This window comes from Podarcis melisellensis (genome assembly GCF_964234715.1).
Source record: "Podarcis melisellensis genome assembly, chromosome: 8".
Taxonomy (NCBI): domain Eukaryota; kingdom Metazoa; phylum Chordata; class Lepidosauria; order Squamata; family Lacertidae; genus Podarcis; species Podarcis melisellensis.
This window is the reverse complement of record NC_138540.1, coordinates 67,901,073-67,925,637: the sequence shown is the minus strand read 5'-3', so window position 1 is coordinate 67,925,637 and position 24,565 is coordinate 67,901,073. Positions and strand designations below refer to the sequence as shown.

At 47.2% G+C, this 24,565-nt stretch overlaps 1 protein-coding gene across 2 annotated transcripts in view; it reads left to right on the top strand.

Annotated features, from left to right (window-relative positions):
• Positions 1-23,973, top strand: part of TMEM200B (transmembrane protein 200B) — a 32,655-nt gene extending 8,682 nt beyond the window's left edge. Inside the window, exons 3-4 of one of the 2 annotated variants that reach the window (XM_081921611.1) lie at positions 19,319-19,633; positions 21,808-23,973. In XM_081921611.1, coding sequence (XP_081777737.1) covers positions 21,830-23,185 — 1,356 coding nt within the window. In that variant the 5' untranslated portion in view covers positions 19,319-19,633; positions 21,808-21,829 and the 3' untranslated portion in view covers positions 23,186-23,973. The remainder of the gene's footprint in view (positions 1-19,318; positions 19,634-21,807) is intronic. The other variant, XM_081921610.1, reaches the window with a different exon arrangement.
• The last annotated feature ends 592 nt before the right edge of the window (positions 23,974-24,565 follow it).

Sequence of the window (24,565 nt, the reverse complement as noted above, 5' to 3'; positions counted from 1 at the left end):
ACTTTTTTTTTGTACAGACACTAACTGGCTGTCTTCTGAGGGTGGGTGCTGTACATGTTGTCTTTTGTGTGTGCTTCCAAACAGTGTCAAGTGTATCTAAGGCTGTTTTTAAATAGGGCTACTTAAAAATATATATATATTGATTGTATGTTTTTAGCTGCATTTGTTTCAATTGATGCTGGGAGTCTCCTAAGATCCTGTAAGAGGGGAAAAGGCGGAATATAAATAACATGAAACATAACATAGGCAGCTTCCTATGTAAGTGTAGCCAGATTTCTGTACATGTGAGTTTTCCCTTACAAGGCAAAATAGCATCTTTGGTGAAATTGCTTTAGTTGGGGAAATGATGTGGGAAAGAACAGCAGATCTCCCCTCTCTCAGCACCACTTCCCTGATCAAGATGGTGCTCCCATCCTTGAGGCAGTTCTTTGCCATTTTTAAAGAGACAGGAGATCAGATCTTCACCATCTCCTCTCCCCCCCCTTTCGACCTTTTACATCATTGTCACTAAAACCCAATTGAATATGGGTTGCAGTAAGTAGCTGAACGTTTGTAAGGTTTGTGCTGTTTCTCACTTGTAGACTCTTTGCAGAAAGAGCTCTGAAAACATGGATGAGGAACCTGCGGCCCTACAAATATTGCAGAACTCCCATCACCGTGAGCAATGTGCCATGCTGGCTGGGGCTGATGGGCAGTTCAACAACATCTGGGCGGCCGCAGTTAGCCATCCCTGCCTTAAAATGTCATCCCCTGTCAAGTATGGTTAACAGCATAAGAATTTGCAAGCTCAGAAAGACAAACATGGGGCTTCCCAACAGTCTGATTCTCTTATGCCATCCCTCCAACTACAGGCCCATACAGAACTGGCTGTGCTATGAGTTACCCTAGCTCAGCGGTTCTCAACCTGTGGGTCCCCAGATGTTGTTGGACTACAAATCCCATCATGTACAAATCCCATGTTTCTGTAGTCTTTGGTAGACACTGGATTGTGCCAAACGTAAAGGCTTCAGGCGGCCGACTCATTTGGTGACCCTTCTGCTTTGTGAAAGACTGCTGTTCCCTTTCCTAGCTAGAGAGCTGAGTTTAATTAGCAGTGTGGAAATGGGGGCGGGAGACAGTAGACTCCGTAATTAGCATTTGGCCATTGCACTGAACAGTTCAGCATGCCACTTCTGTCGTACAGAAGAATGCACCAGACAGGCTCAAGAGCCCTCCTTTATGAAAAGGAAAGGTTACTGCAATCCTTCGTTATTATTTATTTAATTTGTATGCCGTTCGAAGATCACAGGGCAGTTTGCAACAGAAAAATGAGAACACAAGAATACATAACAAAGCAAAAACAAGAATAAAAACTGACCACCAACCCACCTCCCACAACCACACTTAAAAGGCCATGAAATCAGCGAAACGCCTGGTTGAAGAGAAGCATTTTCACCTGGTGCCTAAAGATATGTAATGAAGGGCCAGTTGAGCCTCCCTGGGGAGGAGAGCATTCCACAAATGGGAAGCCACAGCAGAAAGGCTCATTCTAGTGTTGACACCCTCCGGACCTCTTGTGAAGGAGGCACACAAAGAAGGGCCTCAGAAGATGATCGCAGGGTCTGGGGCAGTTCATACTGGGAGAGACAGTCCTTGAGGTATTGAGGTCCTGAGCCATTTAAGGCTTTATAGGTCAAAACCAGCACTTCGAAACTTAAGTGGAAGCCGGTGCAGTCAGGCCAGGATTGGTGTAATATGCTCAAACCATCTCGTCCCAGTGAGCAACCTGGCTGCTGAATCCTACACCAACTGAAGTTCTGAAACCATCTTCAGAGGCAGCCCTATGAATAATGGTTTGCAGTAATCTAACCTAGAGGTTACCAGATACTCATGGAACTGTGGGTTTGATTCTGCAATGGCTGTGCGTACCTATTCCTCTGCCGGGAACTGGTGCATGCAGCCAAAATCAGCAGGATTTAGCCTCCACTCATCAGCTGATGAGCAGGTATTAAATCCTATTCAGTTTGGCTGTCTGTACCTATTCCTCTGCTGGGAACAGGCATGCCCAGCCAAAGTTCATAAGGGGCTGTTTGAAAGCCCTTTTGCAAACAGCCTTGCACTGCTCTTTTGGTGATTCAAAAAAGCAGTGTGGGATTGTTTGCAAAAGCTGTTTCAGAGAGCTCTGCACTGCTCTTAGGAGCCCCAACAGCCAGGACTTCACAGTGCTGTCAAATCTGATGTCGCTATGATGTCAGGTAATTGACAGGAGAGAAGCCCCAACCACCTGTCAGATTTGGGCCTCCAGGGGTGGAGAGATAAGGATCTGGCCTCCTGCCAAAAAAGGTTCTCCGCCCTTGATATATAGTTTTGAACTAAGCATCTAGTTCTTCTTCTGCAGGCTTCTGGGATTAATGCATAGCAACGGTGCCAGGGCCATAAACTCTGACATTGTAACCCTAGTGGGCATTGTACCAGCTATTTGAGTTTATTTCTGTGTGCACAATCTCTTAGCAGGCCTTCAGAATCAGTCTACGTGAAAGAGATAGATAGATAGAAAATGGAACTGAGCCCAGGAATTCTCGCTGCTTTTACGGAAATGACACTCTTCGCTTCCATCTCTCCTGTGACTCTGAGCTGATTGCTGCTGTGTGCCAACTTGTGGCTTGGGTCCAGCTCCGTAAAAAGAGCAGTTCTGTTGACAGCTCTCTGGTGGAGAGAGCAAAAGTGCCAGTTAACGAAGGGCACATTCACAGATCACGAGCCCGCTGCCAGCTCTTCCAAACTGGAGCATCCTTACCATTTTCAAACTTCTTTTCACATTCTTTTTGCATTAATCTCATGCCACATCAGGCCTTGTTGCTGCGTTTCCTGAACAAGAGCATTCAGTATGAAGGATGTGGCCAACATGACAGTCAAGTCTGGGCAATGGGATGGGCTTCCTTTAGTCCGTAGCTCAGCGGTAGAGCAGATGGTTTGCATGCAGTTCCCAGGATCGAGCCTTGGCATCTCGGGTTAGAAAGAGCAGGTGGCAAGCAATTGGAAAGAGACTCTGAGACCCCAGCCAGGCTGCCAGTCAGAGTAGACAACACTGGGTTAGATGGACAAAGAAGACAGCTTCCTGTTTTCATGATGTTTCTGATTCCCACAATATCCATGTCAGGATGCTCAGGACACCGAAATGTGGGATGACAGGGTGGGGAGAGAAACAACCTTTTAAGTTTGTGTTTATTGTATATAATAGGGACGCGGGTGGCACTGTGGGTAAAACCTCAGTGCCTAGGACTTGCCGATCGTATGATTGGCGGTTCGAATCCCCGCGGCAGGGTGAGCTCCCGTCGTTCGGTCCCAGCTCCTGCCCACCTAGCAGTTCGAAAGCACCCCTAAGTGCAAGTAGATAAATAGGTACCGCTTTATAGCAGGAAGGTAAACAGCGTTTCCATGTGCTGCGCTGGTGCTGGCTTGCCAGAGCAGCTTCGTCACGCTGGCCACGTGACCCGGAAGTGTCTCCGGACGGCGCTGGCCCCCGGCCTCTTAAACGAGCGCGTAACCCTAGAGTCGGACACGACTGGCCTGCACGGGCAGGGGTACCTTTACCTTATTGTATATTATGCCTTCCACCGCATGGTGGAGGTTAAGGCAGTGTTCATAGGACTCCTGAAAAGTCTCCCATCCAAAGATTGACCAGAGTAAGGTGGCTGCATCATATACCTTCAGATCATGTTGTCAAGTGCACATAGCTATATTGACATAACTATGCTGGCAGCAGTGTTAGAAGCTGATATATAAAAGCTATTCTCCATATGACCCCTTACACCGAGGTTACGGGCACACTAACAGAATGTTTAGGCCCCTTTTGAAAAAAAGAATATTACAAAACTGAAAAGGAATTGTGTGTATTGTCAGCTCCAGCTAAAATCTGACTCGTGCCATAGCACAGCACCAAAAAAAATGCTGCTGTGTGCCAGCCAGTCAGATGGTGGAGATGTCAGGTGCCATCTTGGCACCCGGGCATCTTCACTTGGTTGCAAATGACCAAATGCACCTGGCTAATTTCAAATACTGTTTGGCAGGGAGGGTTTTCATTGGAGTGTCAGCAGCTGGCACGAAGTCAGTAGCGGGGCTTACCTGACCTCCCGTTGCTGCTGCCTGCCAGGGGCAGAAGGGGCAAGGTTGGCACGGTGCAAATGCACTGGCAGAACCAATCCATATTCCTGCTGGTTCAATGGCACTGCTCCATCCTTGCTACGGCCCTGGCCCTGGCCCAGGAAGCTGCAGTAATGCTAGTGATGGGTAGTGAGATAAGTGCCACCACCTCATTGACATCTGCTGTGCTAAGCCTACAGTCCTGTGCCAGCTTACTTGGGAAAATGCCTTACTGACTACAGCAAGACTAACTTCTGAGTAAACATGCATAAGATTGCCTTATAAATCAGGGTTCAGGGAGTATAATAACATGCTGTTAGGGGCTTTTTTTGCAAAAAGCATTACTGGTGTAATGGTGCACACCAAGGACATTTTCACACATGGGATTAAGGGGAAGAAATCTGACGAAGATCACTTGTGAAAGTGAACCTACCTAATTTGCACATTTTCAGAAAAACAGGAGAATTGAAACACAGCTCTGCCATTTTAATGAGTCATAGTGTCCTGATGTAGCATCACTCCAGGCACTTTGGGAAAGTTAAACGATAGCTGTGAGCCTCCCGCTGAGCATTGCAACGCTGCTGTTGTAGCGGTCTACTCCCATTCTAGCCAGCGCAGGGGTTCACAAGAGGGCACTTTCCTCAGGGTCCTCTTAGTCTTGGAGCCCATCTTACTGAGAGCACAATGGGCTTCCCTTCAACACAACACACACTTCTTTTATCACTTGTGAATGGGCTTTCCAAAAGCTATGACTTGTTTGCTTATTATTGGCATTTTGTGTGTGTGTTTTATCAGTGGAAGGTTATCACCCCCCTTCCGTTCTCTGCAGATTAACACAGGTTACCATCCAAGCAGGAATTACCATATTTTTTGCTCTATAAGACTCACTTTTTCCCTCCTAAAAAGTAAGGGGAAATGTGTGTGCATCTTATGGAGCGAATGCAGGCTGTGCAGCTATCCCAGAAGCCAGAACAGCAAGAGGGATTGCTGCTTTCACTGCACAGCGATCCCTCTTGCTGTTCTGGCTTCTGAGATTCAGAATATCTTTTTTCTTCTTTTCCTCCTCCAAAAACTAGGTGCATCTTGTGGTCTGGTGCATCTTATAGAGTGAAAAACACGGTGTTTGCATGACACAGTTAATGTGATCGTATCATTTTTATAAAACAGAACTGATGGTACTTTTTGTGCATGTTCATTTTCGAACATTTATAGGGTGCTTAATCTTGTAAGTCTGGTGAGGTGTTAAGGTTCGTTTCACATGCTTTCTTTTTTAAACAAAAAAACACCCGCCAGTGAGTGTGTGACAGGTCCTTTTTAGACCACATTCTGTTGAGAAACCCATGTGGCTGTTCTGACCTATTTATCTGTCTAACCTTGAACGCAAGCCTGGACAGGAAAGAGCAATGGGAACAGAATTATAGGGATGACTAATAAGCAGCAGCGGAAACCTTGCTCCTTGGGGTCTTCAGGTTTGGCTGCCCCCATCCCAAGAATAATTTCCTGAAGGTGTGAGGAGCAGGGTAACCAAGCTCACATTCACACCATCCGGTTAAAGCACATGACTTTGTGCCAAAGAATCTCGGGAACTGTAGTTTGTTAAGGGTGCTTGGAATTGTAGCTCTGGTGTGTGTGTGTTAAGCTAACATTCCTAGGACACTTTGAGGAAGTGGTCTAAATGTGCTTTAAATGTATGGTGCAGATGTGACTCTCAGATGCTCCAAGGTGCATTAAAAAAAAACCTCAACCTCTTCTACAAGGAAAGGTCAAATACTTTGAAGGGGTTTTTGTTTGTTTGTTTGTTTAAGGGGGAAACCACCAGTAGAACCCTGTGTATGTCTACTCAGAAACAAGTCCTGTTGAGTTCAATGGGTTTTACTGCCTGCTGAGTGTGTGGACGCAGGTGGCGCTGTGGGTTAAAGCCTCAGCGCCTAGGACTTGCCGATCGAAAGGTCGGCAGTTCGAATCCCTGCGGCGGGGTGCGCTCCCGCTGCTCGGTCCCAGTGCCTGCCAACCTAGCAGTTCGAAAGCACCTCCGGGTGCAAGTAGATAAATAGGGACCGCTTACCAGCGGGAAGGTAAACGGCGTTTCCGTGTGCGGCTCTGGCTCGCCAGAGCAGCAATGTCACGCTGGCCATGTGACCCGGAAGTGTCTCCGGACAGCGCTGGCCCCTGGCCTCTTAAGTGAGATGGGCGCACAACCCCAAAGTCTGTCAAGACTGGCCCGTACGGGCAGGGGTACCTTTACCTTTACCTTTGAGTGTGTGTTCAGGGCTGCAGATTTTCAGTGGGACCTGCAACAAAATGTTGCGGCATGGAGTGCTCCTGTTCACTCTTCCAGTCCACAAGCCATGCCTTCTCCCACAATCCTCCATTCTGCTCTAGTTTTCCTACCCCTCCTCTGTCAGCAAGCTCAGCCCTTTGAGAGTGTGCAGCCCTTACTGTGTCACTTTTGGGGTAGCCCTCTTCATAAGTGTTTCGATTCCAGCGATTTTTCTATTTCTGAAAAATGTTGGGGTTTCTCCAAACCTGCTGATATTTCCCTCCTGTGCATAGACAGTCCTGTTTTGGAGACAGTGTTCCAGTACAGAGAAGGTGTGTGTGTGTACATAAATATGGACAAGCAGATAGAAATACTTTTTTCTCTTTCCCCTAATATCAGAGCATGGAAGTTACCCAGTGAAACTGATTCGTAGCAGATTCAGCATTCGTAGCAGAGAGAAACTTCTCCAAATCACACATACCTAATAGTGGGGTTCATTGTGGCATTGACCACTAGCCAAGATGGCTGTGAAGTGGAGTGAGAGAAATTCGGGGGGGGGAGAGAGAATCAAATTCCTCAAGGCTCTGTGGTGCAATGGGTCAGTGTGTCTTAGCTGTTTACCAGAAAGCTGCTGGTTCGAGCCCACCCAGAGAATTCCTGCATTGCAGGGGGTTGAACTAGATGACCCTTGCGGTCCCTTCCAACTCTATTATTAATTATTATTATTATTATTATTATTATTATTATTATTATTATTACATCTGAAGGCAGCCCTGTTTAGGGAAGCTTTTAATGTTTAATAGATTATTGTATTTTAATATTCTGTTGAAAGCCACCCAGAGTGGCTGGGGAAACCCAGCCAGCTGGGAGGGATACAAATAAATTATTATTATTATTATTATTATTATTATTATTATTATTATTATTATCATCATCATCATCATCATCATCATCATCTACTGTTCTGTGGTTCTAATACTTATTAGCAAAGAGGGCAATATGGCGCCTCCATGTTCCTAGGCAGTGTATCACTGTAGACCAGTTGTGGGAGAGGGCTATTGCACGGGCTTCCTGAAAGCATCTGGTTGGAAACTGTGGGAAACCGGATTGGACGCACCACTGCTGTGATCCAGCAAATTTCCTCTTATCACGCCTCTCATAACAAACTGGGTGGCTGAGTGCCAATCATCCAGGACCACAGAGGCTCTTCTTCTGATAGGTGCCACTTACAGTAAAGCCACATAACTGAGCTTGTAAGAGGTGAAATTACGCCGAAAGCGAATGTTCATTTGAAGGACCAGGGGAAAGCTGCTTACAGCGGACGAGATTTACCAGGGTTTGAGCCAGCGTTATTCTCAAAGCCAAAGAACCAGAATGTGCAGACAGCAGGGGATGATCTGGCACAGCCAGGCAGGTGACTCAGGTGACCCTTTAGGGCATCTTTATCCAAGAGACCCTGAACAGCCACAGAGGAAGAGAAAGCACTTCACACATTGTAGCTGATCTAAGGAGAGTTCCAAGTTCTTAGTTTCACTGGAGGTGGGGACTGGGGTGGTTCAAAGAGAGCCCCCAACTCCCTGGCCGAAAAGCTCCGCTATTTGGTCTTTTGTCTATGTTCAGTCTCTGGACTCTCTATTCAGACACTGGGATTTCCCAAACAGGACTTTGCTTCATAAGGTGCCAAGTGTTCGGGTGACCTTTGTAGCTTTGGCAGAACAGAGCCGGCGGTGCAGTAGGAAGGCAAGACTCAAAGTGGGTCGGCTACAAAGGAGGCTCTGAAGAAGCTGGGCTTGCAAACAAAAGTTTGGCTCTGGGTGCCGGAGGCAGGAAAAATACGCAAGCCTTTGATGTCTTACCACTCTCACTGTTTCTCCTTTTGTGCCTTTTCCCAGCCTGCCCTCAGCACTGCCTCTCTCTCTCCCCCCCCCCCCCAGCCACACTTTCTCTTTCCTCCCTGCTCAGCACCAGACTGAAATGTTTTTTGGCAGCCTGGGAGAAAAACAGTGAAGTTGGCCTTCTTAACTGTGGCCGGTTTGCGAGCATCCTGCTGGCATTTGCTATCATTAGCTGACTGACTCAGACCATTGGTCCATCCAGCTCTAACTTAGTAGCAGCGAGTCTTTGGCAGAGTTTCAGGTAGGAGCCTCACCTGGAGATGCTGGGAATTGAACGTGGGACCTTCTGCATGCAAGGCAGTTGCTCTCCCACGGAACTGCGGCCCTTTCCTTTACTCTCACGGCAACATTACTCCCGTTGAACTTGACTAGATGCTTGCATTCCATTTCCATCTGCTGGGTCTGTAGGTGTTTGAATCTTGAGCTGCCTTGAGAAGCTATAAATAAAGCAGTTACGGTTTTCCCTTTGGCTTAATGTGAGCCTGTAGAATACACAATTCAGGGCGCATTTAGTCTCTCTGGGTTTGCTTTGGAAACAGCCCCAGGCTGGCGCAATCAGGACTGGGCTGGGCTGGGCCAAGGGGATTAATTCTCTCCTTGGTCGGAAGCAGCAATGCTTCTGAATGCCACTTCTTGGAAACCACAGGAGGAGAGAGGGCTCTTGTGCTCAGATCCTGTTGCTGGTTTCCTCACAGCTGGGTGCTCTGAGGACAGGATGCTGGACTAGATGGGCCATTGGCCTGATCCAGCAGGCACATCTTATGTTTTCTCCCCCCGTCCTCAATGAACGCAGCCCTGACGAAAATCTCCCACACCTGAAGCTGCAGTTTGATCCAGGAGGGGATCTAGGCGGAGGACTATAGATCAGTGGTAGAGCCTTGCATGCAGAAGGTTCTAGGTTCCGTCCCTGGCATCTCCAGGTAGAGCTGGGAAAAAGCTCCTTCCTGAAACCCCAGCAAGTGTAGACAAGATGGAGCTGGAGGAAGCAGGAGGCAGTTTCCTGGAGGGGTCCTAAAACTTGGCGTTAATGTCCAACAGGAAGTAAGAGGCTGCAATGAATAAGCACCTCTCACTGAAACCCATCTTCTAAAGGGGGTGGGGGAATTGCAGCAATGGATAATACTGTGCACTGCATAATGTGGACATGTTGTAGGAGACCCTGCAAAATAAAATAAAAAGAAAGCGCCGTCCTTTGCATGCTCCATTTCCCCTTTTTGGAACACCAGACATTTTTGAAGCCAATTAGCAAAGTGAGAGCGCAGGAAATTAGACAACGTAGCCACCTATTTATGGAAAATCAGAGCATATTTGTAATGTGCTGATGTGATGAGCTACAAAGCGATATTCATCTCTGTGAATGTTGGAAGATTCAGGACGGATGGAGCAAAGTGCTTCCTCACGCAATGCATAGTTAGATTTGCTGCCCCAAAAGGTGGCGATGACCGCCGGCTTGACTGACTTTATGCAAGGATTAGACAAATCCGTGGAGGCTGTCAATGGCTACAGGCTATGTTCTTCCTCCAGTGTTGCAGGAAATATGCCTCTGAATCAGTTTTTGGGAGATCACAAGTGGGGAGACTAACGTTTCGCTCAGCTCCTGCTTGTGGGTTTCCCATAGACATCTGGTTGGCCCTTAAGAGAACAGGATGCTTGGCTAGTTGGACCACAGCTCCTTTCGATTTTTATAGATATTACTGGGGACAATGTTATTTGCATAAGCAACTGATTTTGTATCTGTTGGTTATGAATTGCTTATGGATATTCTGCTACTTATTTTTACTTGCCTAAACTATTGCTAATGTGATCCCCACCTCCATCTTTTTCATCATCATCTCCTTTCAATTATCTTCTTCTAAGTTGTTGCAGAACACGGAAATTTATGTGTCGTTTACCATCACATTTTTTAAAAAGATGGCTTCTCACTGCTATGGCAGTACAACATTGTGATCTTTTTCAGAACGTTTTCACAGAATCGGGAGAGTTGGTGGACCCCCCACCGAGGATACTGCAATGTTAATCCGGTTTCTTGCCCAACACTGTTTACACAACAGTAACAGGGAACAGAAGGCAGCAGGAAGGATTTCAAAGCAAAGCCTAGTAGGGTGGATGGTAGCATTTTTACTAAAGAGTCTTCTGGGCGCCCCAGAGTGTTGCAGCAGGTGCTGCATTTTTGGATGCTGTCCAAAATTAAAATCAGTGTGAATGTTGCCATTTACATCCTTTGGAGGTGATTTGCACCTTTGGGCGATTATCCTCTGAGCAGCTAGTGTGGAGATGAGGAGCTCTCTGTTCCTCACCTGCTGATTTTGCAATCTGCTTGACATTCTGATCAAAATAAACCTCCCTTCAAGTCGGAACGTTGGGCTGTGTACACATTGCAGTTGAATCTTGATCCAGTGCACACCCACTGCTGGTGTTTGAAACCGAGTGTGCTTGGCATTGGCCACAATCCACCTGTATCCTGTAGTTTCTCGAGAAACGCTGCTGTTCGATTTGAGCTTCCATTCGATTTGAAAACCTAAGCTGAGGTGTGTGTACTTGAAACAGTGATTGCACATGTGCCGATGACAGCTACCATGAATAGACATTCAGGCAGGGGAAGTCACAGGCACAGGAAACAGATCAGGTAATGTGCATCAAGTGATGACACCTCTGCCTTCTCCTTGGTGTGCATAGCAATGTAAAAATGTGACTTGAAACACAGCAACCTCACTGTATTTGAAGCTGCCAAGGTGCACACAGCCTTGATCTCAAAAGGCTAGCTTTGAGCACATCCCACTGATTTCTACTGTTTTGAAGTAAATGGGCAGGCCTCTGCCTTAGGTCCTCTGGTGAACATGGCACCTAGGAGCACCCAGACCCTGTTCCCTGAGCTCTCGGTGAATTTGACATGGTAAGAAGCGGCAGAAGCCTCTCAGTTTGCTTGGAAGAGACTCCAGCTCTTACATTCTCCAGACCCCAGCACAAACGTGAGGGAAAGTGCTTTATCTCTTAACGGCTTCTAACTTCACTGGAGAACTGGAGAGGGCTTGACTTCTTGTATTAGTGAAGGGATTGGGGAACCTGTGAGCCACTAGATGCTGTTGGACTCCAACACCCATCAGCTATCGTCAGCATGGCCAATGGCCACAGTCAACACAAAATGGCTGAAAGTCCTATTCCTTCACAGTGGGTGCATAGTTCCTCCATGCATGGAGGTGTCCTTGATTGGACCAGGGTCCTCTCTCACACATGCACATTGCATAGCCTCCAGGTGTGACCAGGTCATGCAGTGACATGGGATCTGCAACAAATACTGTGGTTTGCTATTTAAGATTCTAGCCTGCCAGTCACCCCTTCTTCCAGAATCTTCCAGTGTGTTCCCATCTACTTTCTGTCACCATCCCCTCCAAAATAAACACCCCTCAACATTCTGTGGCTACTGAGCATGCTCAGCCTTCACCGGGCTATTTTTGAATTTCCCCTCCTTAGTTTCTCCCTCTGCCCCCAGTGTCTTTTGTTTGTCTGTCCCCCCCCCAAGCTTCCTGAAACCTCTTTTTGGGGTATGGGTGGTGCTGTTTTGGCTACAGAAGCACTGAAACACACACCAGGACATCAGAAATTGATGGATTTGTGTCTGAGTGCTTAAGTAAATTATTGTTCCAAGAAGATCTGGGAGGGCCTTCCATTTTTAGGATTTCTGAAGCATGGCGATGTAAAAGATTGGCAGGAATATCAGTGGGGCAAGGAGTCCTTGAGGGCTGTTCCCTCCTCACCCCTACAGTGTAGGTGACACAAGAAGGCTGTGTTGAAAGGGGGCTATTTTTAAACCCCCCCTATCTCGGTGCAGCCTATGATTAAGATTCTTCTCCAACTCCACAGAAGGAGGTGAGTAGAGAACTGAGTGCAGTCGCAGTCAAGAGTTCAGAGCTGCTGCTGCTGCCTTTTCCGTAGCTGCCAGTTTCAGGGGTGATGATGCCTCGCTAGAAAGTATGTTATCAGAATTAGCTGAGCCTGCAACAACTAGGGAGGAGTGTAAGGCCACCTTTTGACTCCTCGTACTTTTTAATATTTGGTCACATAAAGACATTTGGACAGGAGGTTTGCTGTTTTCAATCTGGTGGAGCTGCACTGTGACCTTACTTGCCATGTAGTTGAAAAATAATGTTTTCTATGTCCTCTGGCATGCCTTTGTTTCTGAATTAATGTTTCAGCAATGCAGGGGATCAGATTGGATGATCCCATCCCCATCCCTGATGTAGAGCCACCCACTTTCGGCAGCACGTTCCCCTCTCCCCTCTCACTACCAGATGTGGATCAGGCAACACCCATCTCTGCCGCTTTCATGCTGGTAGCTCTACGTGCTACCACTGCAGTAGAGCAGAGGATGTAGGTGGCACTGTGGTCTAAACCAGTGTTTCCCAACCTGGTGTCTCCAGTTGTTTTCAGACTACAATTCCCATCATCCCTGGCTACTGGTCTTGCTAGCTAGGAATGATGGGAGTTGTAGTCCAAAAACAGCTGGAGACCCAAGTTTGGGAAACACTGGTCTAAACCACTGAGCCTCTTGGGCATGCCGATCAGAAGGTCAGCGGTTCAAATCCCTGCAACAGGGTGAGCTCCCATTGCTCTGTCCCAGCTCCTGCCAACCTAGCAGTTCGAAAGCATGCCAGTGCAAGTGTGGATAAATAGGTACAGCTCTGGCGGGAAGGTAAACGGTGTTTCTGTGCGTTCTGGTTTCTGTCATGGTGTTCTGTTGTGCCAGAAGTCGTTTAGTCATGTTATGTATTCAGGCCACTTGAACCGGAAAGCTGTCTGTGGACAAACACCGGCTCCCTCGGCCTGAAAGCGAGATGAGCGCCACAACCCCATAGTGACCTTTGACTGGACTTAACTGTCTAGGGGTCCTTTACCTTTTTTTTTACTTTTAGAGCAGAGGTGAGGAATCTGCCATCTTCCAGTTGTTGTTGCACTCCAGCTGCCATCATCCCTGACGGATGAGCTTGTTAGCAGGAGTTGATGGGAAGCTGCCTTATATTGAGTCAGATGCATTTGCCCCTCCACTTCAGTACTGTCTACCCCGACTGGCAACAGCGCTTCAGAGGTTCAGTCTGAGCTACCAAGGATGGAACTTGTGTGGTGTAGTGGTTAAGAGTGGTGGACTCGTAATCTGGTGAACCAGGTTCGCTTCCCTGCTCCTCCACATGCAGCTGCTGGGTGACCTTGGGCTAGTCACACTTCTCTGAAGTCTCTCAGCCTCACTCACCTCACAGAGTGTTTGTTGTGGGGGAGGAAGGGAAAGGAGATTGTTAGCTGCTTTGAGACTCCTTAAGGCAGCCTTTCTCATCCCAGATGTTGTTGAACTACAACTCCCATCACCGCTAGCTAGCAAGGCCAGAGTTCAGGGATGATAGGAGTTGTAGTCCAACAACATCTGGTGACCCACAAGTTGAGAATCGCTGCCTTAACGGGAGTGAAAGGCGGGATATCAAGTCCAAACTCCTCTTCTTGCGACATACAAGCTCTGAGCTACATCCATTCCCCCAAATTACACAAGTAAGGACTGGATTTTTAAAGGGCTCTGTGGGGGTCTGGCTGCATTGCTCCATGTTGCCTGTTTCACATTCTGCTGGTGCCAAGCAGGCAAATTCCAAAACCCCAAGATTTATTTATGTTTTCTCACCAGGAAAGATCACTGGAAATGTACCCTTTTCTTCCGACTGGTATAATTTATTCCGACTGCTGAGTTGGTATCTCGGCAGTCGGAATCACAGATGCGCACTTGCTCAACCTTTCTAGGGTCTCCACTGTATAACTGGTACCTTGAAGCAGTTTCGAGAATGGTTCGGTTCCGAGAAATCTTAAGTGTTTCCTCGTAGCTGTCATGTTGCAAAGAGGTCTCAGTTTTCCAAAAATAGCTAGCCTTCCCTCTTGAGAAGAATCTGCTGAGTATGCTAATGCACATGATCAGACGCAAGGCTAGTAGGGAGCGAAGGCTCTGTCGAGAACCCCAATGGCGTTGTATATTTCTCGTGCTCCTAGATACCTGATTAATGCCCATCAGCTTGGAGGAGGAAACATCTCCATACCAAATGTAAAAAATTAATGTTTTTTAAAAAGCAGAATACCGCACTAATTGCCCAGTAATGCAGTCAGGCTTTGGAGCAAAGGTGCAAGTAGTCGCTATAAAGCTGCAAACGTCAGAGAAATTGCACTTAAAAACTCCAACTAAAAACCCTGTTGAATCTCAATGGAGCGTCGGCCAGCACAGTTACCATCTTGCCCGGGATGTCCTGTGTTCATTACCTACATCATTAGGCATACATTATGCTGCTTTCCGTAGCTACATTTATATATTTGCCTTTCTGCCAATGCACTCAAAGCCATTTGTAGCTCAAAATAAGACCTTCCCATTTAGTAGATGTTAGACGCATCACAAAAGGGGGAAAGGATAGGGAGGGAAGATGGGATGGAGGAGAGGAAGCAGACGCAGGTATCGACCCTTCCATACTGTTACAGAAGTACTAGGTGGTGTTTATTAAATGTATCTCTTGCCCTTCCTCGCAAAGGAGCCCAGAGTACTTAAAAAACAACCAAAACTAAAACAGAAACCTATTTAAAGCAAACCATCTAAAAAACAGTAAAACTCAAGAAAACATATGATGTAAATTTAAGGACAGAGAGAACCAAATCATATGTCTGTATGGGCCTTCCAAAACAGAAAAAGTTTCAGCAGGTGTCTATAAAGAGAGGACAGTGATGACCAGTGGTGTGTGGTCTGTGGATTAACCATCAATAAAATCTCCTTAAAATGTGATAGGAAAAAAATGTAAAGGAAATGCTGCAAACAGCAGTATTTACGTATAGAAAAGTGCTGTTGCTTGATATGTGAATAATATTTTTTGTTTTTATTATTGGTATCATTAGCTAAGTACTACGTTGCCAATGGCATCCCATGTGTGCAACATGATTACATTTGGCTGCAACGTTTGATTATTATTTTTTTAAATTTCTGGCCGCTGTGCTTTTCAATTGAGTAGGATCACTGTGGTCCAGACTGGAGACTCCATAGCTGGCACAATGCAACCATCCTTCTGGAATGCATTGCTTTTTGCATTTCTGCAAAGCGTGCCACCATCATTCACACACATTAGTGAACTCTTAGGTCCTGCGTGATGGTAACCACATCACAGAGCGCAAGGAAAAGTCAAATTAGAACTAATTAGTTTAAGAAACTTCTTGGGGGTGGGAATGTCCTGATGTTGATTTTGGACATTCCCTTGGCCAGAGATGGGAAACCTGTGGCCTGCCAGATGTTGTCAGGCTCCCATCACCCCCAGTCTCCATGGCCAGTGGTCAGGGATGATGGGAGTTGGAGCCCAGAAACATCTGGAAGGAGAACCAGGCTCCCCATCCCTGCCCTACAGCATATGGATAGATGGAGCTACGTGTATCCTTGAAATTTACACCAGCAGGCTTTGGAGACCTTTGGAGCTCTGCCATAGAATCCTAGAATTATAGAGTTGGAAGGGACCCCGAGGGTCATCTAGTCCAACCCCCTGCAATGCAGGAATCTCAGCTAAAACATCCATGACAGATGGCCATCCAACCTCTGCTTAAAAACCTCCAAGGAAGAAGAGTCCACAACCTCCCAAGGGAGACCATCCCACTATTGAAAAGCTCTTACTGTCCAAAAGTTCCTCCTGGTGTTTAGTTGGAATCTCCTTTTTTGTAAGTTGAATCCATTGGTTCGAGTCCTACCCTCCTGAGCGGGAGAAAATAAGCTTATTCCCTTTTTTTATGTGACAGCTCTTGATCTATTTGAAGATGGCTACTGTATCTCCTCTCAGTCTCCTCTTTTCCAGGCTAAACTACATATCAAGTCTGTCTCCTCCTCTGACCCACCAGACTGTAAATATGGGATGTGCTTATTCCCCTTATGTCTTCCTTTTGTTCCATATCAAATCTAACCCCTTCTGCTATTGATCTAGGATGGATGTAGGTAGGCTCGTTTCCACAGGCCAATGTCATCTAGGGGAGGAGGGATTCCCATGGGAGCATTTGGCTCCTAGGAGCTTCCTAGGAGAGAAGCACTGTTTGAGCAGGCCTATCCCCTTAGCAATTCCTGTGTTCAATTCCAACCATTTGGCTGAGCAGCCATAGGATAGCAGCCTCAGTGTAATCAGTCCCGGGAGATAAGAGACACAACAAAACAGAGGGAAAGCTTCTTGTCTACCTCTCCAGACTTGTTAAAAGCAGCATGGAGAACTAGGGGCACACACACACACAAACACTTACTGGCGAGCAAGTGAGAGAGATTCTTGCAAACCATCATACAAGTGCTTCAGAACTTTGCATTTTTCTTGAAGCCCACTCAGAAACAGTGTACCCCAGGGCTCAGAACTTTGCTCACTTATTTCCAGGATTGCAAAACATTAGGTAGAATGGTTTTGAAGGTTTGAGGTTGGTGCGTTTATCTGTGTTGAGAAGTGCACTGGAGTTAGATTAATAGTCACCTTCCTTTGTCTTGACCTCTGCAACAAAGAGCCACAGATGGATTTATGCAAGCATCAAAAGTCAGCTGATCTGCCCAGGGATCAGGTCCACCAGCCCAATCCAGTTCCCTTCATCTTGCTATATAGAGCAGGACTGGGAAACCTGTGGCCCTCCAGACGTTTTGGGCTTCCATTCCCATCAGCCCCAGCTAGCATGGCCAGCAACATCTGGAGTGCCTGAACTTCCCCAGCCCTGCTGTTGAGGAATCTAAATAGCTATTAAACTCCTGCTTGGGTGAAATTGTTGCAAGTTCCAAACGCTCCTAGATCCTCTCCAGTTTTGTATATAAATCTGAAGGTTCTCCCGCACCCCAATGGTACGCCAGTGTAGCTCAGCTATCAAAACTCTGATACATTGAGTTAGGGAAATAATTCCATTTTATTAAAAAAAAGAAAAGAAAAATGCTATCTTACAAAACCTGAAAGCTTAAACTCTCAGAGTCCCAGCCAAGGCACTGAGCTGTCATAATGTTCTATGATGCTAATAACACATAAATTTCTGGAGCATTTCTCTTCCCTTGAGCTGTCACAAGCCTTAGCGCCACCCCCACCTCCCCAAAATTGAAATGAGGTGGTTGGGGCAGGGGCGAGTGGAAGAGTTCTTTTTAATAGGAGGTGGGTAGATTATGGAACTGGATCACAAATGGTCATTGAAAGCAACCTCCTTTGCTGATTTTATATTTAGCTAAGTCGAATGTGCCTTGCTGTAAAGTATAGAATTAATCAGTTAACTTGAGCGACAATGTCAAAGAGTCCTAGACATATATATCTTACGCAACCTTTCTTGGGAATTCTAATAATAAAGCCATGCTCTTGAACTCCATACAAAGAACAGCCTTTCCTAGCTCTGCTTTGTGTTCCCTTTTTCCTCAGCTTTTTAAATTCAACTTTGGCTGATGCCAGACGAATCGAGGTTGCTTTCAGATGACATGTGAACACTGCCTTTTAGCATGGGGCCAAATTGAAAGTCTGTGCATGTTATTTTTTGCACCAGAGTTAGCTAACTATATCCTTCCTTGATCTTGACCTCTCAACCTTTGGTTTGTGTGCCTAGGGACCTGGTCTCAGCCCTTTCCATGTATTTAGACATCATAACATTAAAGGAGGACCTTAAGTGGAGATCAGAGTACTTGGATTTGCCCTCCTGTTTCCCACAGTTCAGCACTACGGCTGTCCAAAGTGGTTGCTCCTCTCCATAGTGGAATAGTGTAAACACAACTTCAGTGGTCTACGAGGGGAATAGGGTTGGGCAATATCGGGTTTTCAGCATTGTGATATGTCACCAGCTAAATATCGTGATATATTACCAATATATCACGATGTCTGAAATATGTAGAGACGCTGGTGGCGCTGTGGTCTAAACCACAGAGCCTAGGGCTTGCCGATCAGAAGGTCGGCGGTTCAAATCCCCACGACAGGGTGAGCTCCCATTGCTCGTCCCAGTTCCTGCCAACCTAGCAATTCAAAAGCACAAAGTGCAAGTAGATAAATAGGTACTGCTCCGGCAGGAAGGTAAACGGCGTTTCCGTGCGCTGCTCTGGTTTGCCAGAAGCGGCTTAGTCATGCTGACCACATGACCCAGAAAAACTGTCTGCAGACAAATGTTGGCTCCCTCGGCCAGTAAAGCAAGATGAGCGCCGCAATCCCAGAGTCATTCGTGACTGGACTTAACGGTCAGGGGTCTTTACCTTTTTTATGTAGAGGCATTGGCTGGCTTCGGGTTTCCCCCACATTGTGATTTTTGCATAGCACACACAAACATCATGATTCACAATATATTGCCAGGTCAAAAATTATGAAACCAATAACACTATATGGACTTCAAACCAGTTTGGGACAATATATTGATTTATCGCCCAGCCCTAGAGAGGAAATGGTGAGGCTGACTCATTGCTGGCCAGGAAAGTCAGAAATCAAGATAGACTTTGACCAGAGTTTGCAGGGAAACTTAAAGTCAAGCATTCAAGGCTGTTCTTTGCAAAAGAGGACCAGCTGAGTGTGTGATGGTTAATAGCTATACAACAGTTTATTGCCACGAGGCGTAATCCCAACGGCAAGTCCTCCTGAAACAAACAGGAATTGTACCAGAGCTTTCATTGGCTTGTTTATTTCAGTGGCTTGGATAGTGCCCTGTGGCAAGCTCCCCTGCTCAAGCTCCATTGAAATGACTGGGAACACTAGAAGACCATGAACTCTTCCACAATACCCAGGGGGTGAGTTAGTGCAGTGGTGGCTGATATAGTTGCCTTTTCTGTTAACGGAGGGGGGGGGCATACCTGCGTCCATTTTGTGGTCCTGCTCCCCCGCCCACTCTTTTACATGTGGCAGTTATTTTGGGCACGGCAGCCATGTTGCATTCCGCTGTGCCCTGCCACGGCATCCATTTTGTGTTGGGCCATAAACACCGCAGCAGCCATTTTGTGACCAGCGCCCACAGTTGGTGGCCGCAGCCTGAAAGGGCCCTGGCAGATTTTGCGATTGCATCCTCCTGCGTGCATTTGGAACAGGAGAAAACTATGAGAGGAGTCTGAGAAGAGGCAGGGCAGTATAGAAGCAGGCACTGAGAGCCGCCTACACCAATGGGGGTGGCCTGTGAGTTGGCTGAATCTGAGCCCCCCTCATGGCGATGCTTGGACCCTGACGCCGAGGACCCCTTGACGGTGAAATCTTTCAAGGAAGAGGCTGTCCCTGCTTGACCCAACAACATGTGATTGTAATTTGCAAGGGCGCCTCATGGGTTTTGCAAAAAGGAAAAGTTTGGAAGGGCTGGTACCACCTACCTTGTCAGCAGGAGATTAAGCAGCTTACTGTAACGGTTTAAGGTAGGTCACATCTCAGATGGTAATTAAAGTGAGTTATTCTCAGCAGCAGGCTGACGGGACAAGCACATTTCAAGCCACTGCAAGCTGAAGTGGGGCAGGCAGCGGGGAATAATCTCTGGAAAATTTGAAGGCAAGCTTAGAAACGCCTGTTATGATGGATTTTTTTTCCTGCTGGCTGGCACCTGGAAGAGACAAAGGTTAGCCACAGGGGGTTGCTCCGTCAAGAGGAAGGGCTTAAATTCATGTTGCCAAAGGATTAGCTGAGTTTGAAATGTTATCTTGCCTCTCCCTGACATCTTTTCTCTCTATATATAAATAAAAAAACTCCTTCCTAGAAATTGTCGTAGGTTGACAGTTTGGGACAAGAACACTATTTCCATTCTAAAGTTCAAACACTTAGTTCCTTCCTGGGAGACTCATAATACCTTCAAATGAAGAACATGGAAAGGAGTTTTCTGTTGGATTTGCTGGTACTCCTTATGCCTCTTGAATAGAACAAAGTGGTGCCCCGATGGCTTCTGATCCAAGATCCACTTTGAGTCCCAAACAAGTAAAATAGGACCCACTCTTGAAATTTATTAATTAGAATGTGTTGGTTCAGTTGTAATACTTAACCATAATTAGTGTTACGTGAATGAGTCTAGGTAACCCTGAGTTTACACACCCACCCACACCTATATCTTCTCCGGTATAGATCAGGTGCAAGGAGGTCTGGAAGGCTTCGTTTCTGATTTAGACCAACTGCAGCTTGCTGTGTTGCTTAAGTCCCAACACACTGTAGTTCCTCTTAACTATGATCATCGAATGGCATAGATATATGCCACCTGTTGAGTTTTGCTGGTACGGTCTGGTTGGTTGCTGCATTTGGGAAGGACATTCCTCATAGGTTAGTTTGGCCAGTGACTCCCCTCACTTCCCTCCTGTAAAACGCAGCTTGGCTCACTTGCCTGAGCTTTTTTGCTATTTCATTCTGCTGGCATTGCAGCACCTCTTCTCTGTTTGGTGGATTGGGTAAATTGATGGGGGGGGCTGGTGGGCGGATGGCCTTATATGCAAAGATTCTGCAGAGAACTTGCCTTTATGTTTAAAACATAAGCCTAGAGAAGTTTCAGTTTGTAAATCTCTTCTTGGGGGATGCAGCAACATAAAAAAGTACCTTTTAAAATGGAGTCTATTTATTGCACTGTTATTTATATATTTATATATTATGCATGATATGCAGAGATAATGTGTATATTATATCCCATGTTTCTTTAGTCATAGAAATAAAGGTGGTTTATGCTTTGTGTTCCACTGTGGTTTTCCCTCCAGGCAATGAGCAGTTCAGGACTTGCTTAGCTTCAAGAAGGTGGCAGCATCACATGCCTTCAAACCATGACCTGGGAATATTGGGGGAGGATTGTACTTTAGGGACAGGGCACCTTGAGGACACCGTGTTTGGGGAGATTAGGATAAACTTTGCCAAAGGAAAGGGAAGTGCCATAGGATCGCAGAGTTGGAAGGGACCCTGAGGATCATCTAGTCCAACCCCCTGCAATGCAGGAAACCTTTACCCAATGTGGGGCTCAAACCCACAGCCCTGACATTAAGATGCTCTATAGCTCAGTGGTGGAGCACCTGGGAATCCAGAAGGTAGCAAGTTCAATCCCTGACATATCCACCTAGGACTGGAAAAGACCCTCGGGGTTATTGGGTTGTTGTTTTTTTATTTTGATTATATATTTTGCGGTTTTATATTTTGATTTTGTTCTGTGAACCACCCTGAGACGTCTGGGTATAGGGCGATATATAAATTGGTCTCTGGACCGTAATAAAGATTGGTGGTGGTATTAATAATAATAACTGCTGCCAGTCAGTGTAGACCAAGGACAGGTCCCTCCAGATGTTTTTGACTACAACTTCCATCACTGCTTACCATTGATCACTCTGGCTGGGGCTGATGGGAGTTGTAGTCCAACAACATCCGGAGGGCCACACATTCCCCATCCTAATGTTGAGCTAGGCAGATCAATCATCTGAACTGGTAGAAGGCAGATTCCTATGTGCCAGGAAGCAGGCTGGGGTAAGAGTGTATTATTGCTACTATTTCCCAGTGGAGGGAGAGTTTGGACAAGTCACCTCTGCTTTTTTCCCATGCCTCCCTCTCCTTAACGCCTTCTCTCTTTGTTGTCAAGATGGCTGGTGGACGACGTGGGGATGGTGACAGCCGGAGGCCCTGCTGAAGCCGCAAGAGCCATGAAGAACCAGCCCCCTTCAGGAAACGCACCCACAACACCCCCCAGCGCCCCTTCCCGATGGCACCGGCGCAGGTTCCGGCGCAAGGCCCCCTCCGAGGTGACCGTGAAGGGCCAGCTGCGCATGCGCTCTACCTCGGGAGCCTTTGTGATGGTGGGCGTCTCTGTGGTGCTGGTGGGCATGACCATTGCTGTCATTGGCTACTGGCCTCACCGTGCCAGGTCCGGAGGAGGCAGCCGGCCGGGCAACGCCAGCGCCACCGATGAGATCAAGAAGGAAGTGAAGGCCTTGGCCCACCCTCGCCCCTTACCTCACAGCGAGAAGCTGAAGCTCATTGGGCCTGTCATCATGGGCATCGGCCTCTTCATCTTCATCTGTGCCAACACCATGCTGTACGAGAACAGAGACATGGAGACCCGCTTGCTGATGCAGAGAGAGCTCTACTCCATGAGTCTGAGGCTCCCACAGGACACCAGCCAGGCAAGCAGCTACTTTCAGAGGAGGCCTACCTTGTCCTCCCTCCAGGTGAATGCAGACTGTGTGGAAGGTTGCTATGAGGTGGACCTCTCCTCCAGCGGCTTCCAGTCTTGCTCCAGCCCAGCCGCCAAGTGGCCCAATGCTTACGACTCAAACAGGCTACAGGCCACCACCCAGTTCCACAAGAGTGTCTCGCCGTCCCTTTCCCTCCTGAGCGTCCGCTCGGATTCTGGCAACGCCGTGCCAGATAACCGCGGCCTCCCTTTTGCCCACGGCGCGGAGTCAGTCATCTCAGCCGTCAATGCCCTGTCTCTGCCTCTCATTAAACTCAACAACTGTCTCCTTGAAAGCCAGCGAGTTTCTCGAGCAGCCATCCGGGACCTGGAAGGCAATTGCCTCCGCTTGCCAGAGGAGCAAGACGAGGTGTTGAGGCTCTCGTGGACCGTCCTCCCCGGGTGCAATGCCATGGCTCCCCAGAGAGGCGAGCTCAGAGGCAGCCATGTGGTTATTGATATGGATAATGTTGAGCCTTCCTCAGCCACCTCGGTGGAAAGACTGCTGAACCCTGAATGCACAAAGAGGGGATTCAGCTCGGACACTCAGATCCCTAATGCGGGTCACTCCAAGTCCCTGGATCTCGGCCAGCCAGGGGTAGTGTTAGTGGCGCCAGTCAAAGACAGGAAGCACAGGAGCTGGCCTAGACTCGACCACATTGGCCTGGTCAACTATGCAAAACTGGAAAGCCGGGGCGAGTCTTCTGATAGGCTGTTGGAGCCAGCGAAGGAGCCTATCAGTGGCTTGAGTAGGGAGGTTGTTGCAGAAACGGGTTGCGGAAACTGACTCTGCATTGGAAGACGGCGCGTGCTGTTGGGATTTGCCATGTCATGCCTGGTGTTGCCAGGAGCGAACGTGTATATAGAACGTTTTGCAGCAGCGGCTGCTTAGTCAGTCTGCCAGTGGCCAAGCCCAAGTCTCCTGCCAGAGGAGAGATGCCTTTGAGATGCTGCTGAACAGATTGATTTCCTTCTCAAGGGCCTGCTCAATTCTTGCCTTATATAGATCCCCTCTTCAACTTCCCCCACTCTGTGTGTGAAAAGAACTATTTGCCTAGAAATGGAAAAAAGACTTAGGATTGCAATGGGGCGGGGGGGTTGGTTGGTGGGGGCTGGTACTCCTCACTACACCCAAACCCACCCAAACCTGCCTCCCTTGGAAACACAGGTGGTAAAATTGCAGGGAAGAACGGGACGATTGCTAAGGTTTCAGAAACAATAAACTGGTGCCTCCTAAAATAGCACAGGTCTAGTTTTCAAAGTCACGAGATTATAATTTTTATACACAGATGCTAGTTTCAGAGCTCTTTGGGGCTAAACGTCAGACCTTGCCTGCGGTATTTACCACCACCCACCACCCCACCCCTGGTAGTAGAACAATTTTAATTTTTTTAAAAGAGATTCTTGTTGTTTTGTTGCCAATCTCATGTTCTGGGCTCTGAGAAAGCCCAAACACTTTAAAGTCAAAATCTTGCAAGTTAATTGGTGACTTTTCTCCTCCCTGCCTCATCCTCTGTCCTGAATCACTGGGTATGTACATGCCAAACAAGGTTATAAAAAAAAAAGTTTGCCTCACTGCTTTGAAGACTTCGAGTCGTTTGTTATGCCTTAAACATTGTTTGGGATTGTTCTCTTTCCGAGGGAAATTTATCAGCTGATTTCAGCTAGCCCTTGACCAAAAAATGATAAATAAGCTCCCCCCCCCCCCCAATGGATGGTGAGAATGTTTAGGGTAGGAGACCATGCATTTCCTTAACAACATCTGCAAACTGATCTGAAGGCTCAGAGAGACACTTCTTCCCAACCACTCCAGCTGGGAACCCCAGTGCCTCAGCACACACACACACACACACACACTCAAGTGCCGCTTCCCAAAAGCTGGAGAGAGAAAACTCTTGCAGTTCAAATATAGCCTGAGAACGGGATTCGGGCTGCAGGCATTTCCCATAACTATGAGTGGCTGCTGTGATGCAGATGCTGTGGTTCAGATGTCAGGCACTGAGCCAGATGTGAAGAGGAGGCCTTACAGGGCTGGGTGGTGGAAGGCAGAGAATCACTGCCAAACAGCTGGGACCATAAATACAGGTAGCCAGATCCACTTCAAGCAATCTCATTGTCTTAATAAGATTTTGTAGCGGCATCCTGCCTGTATGGGTTTTCCTTGTAG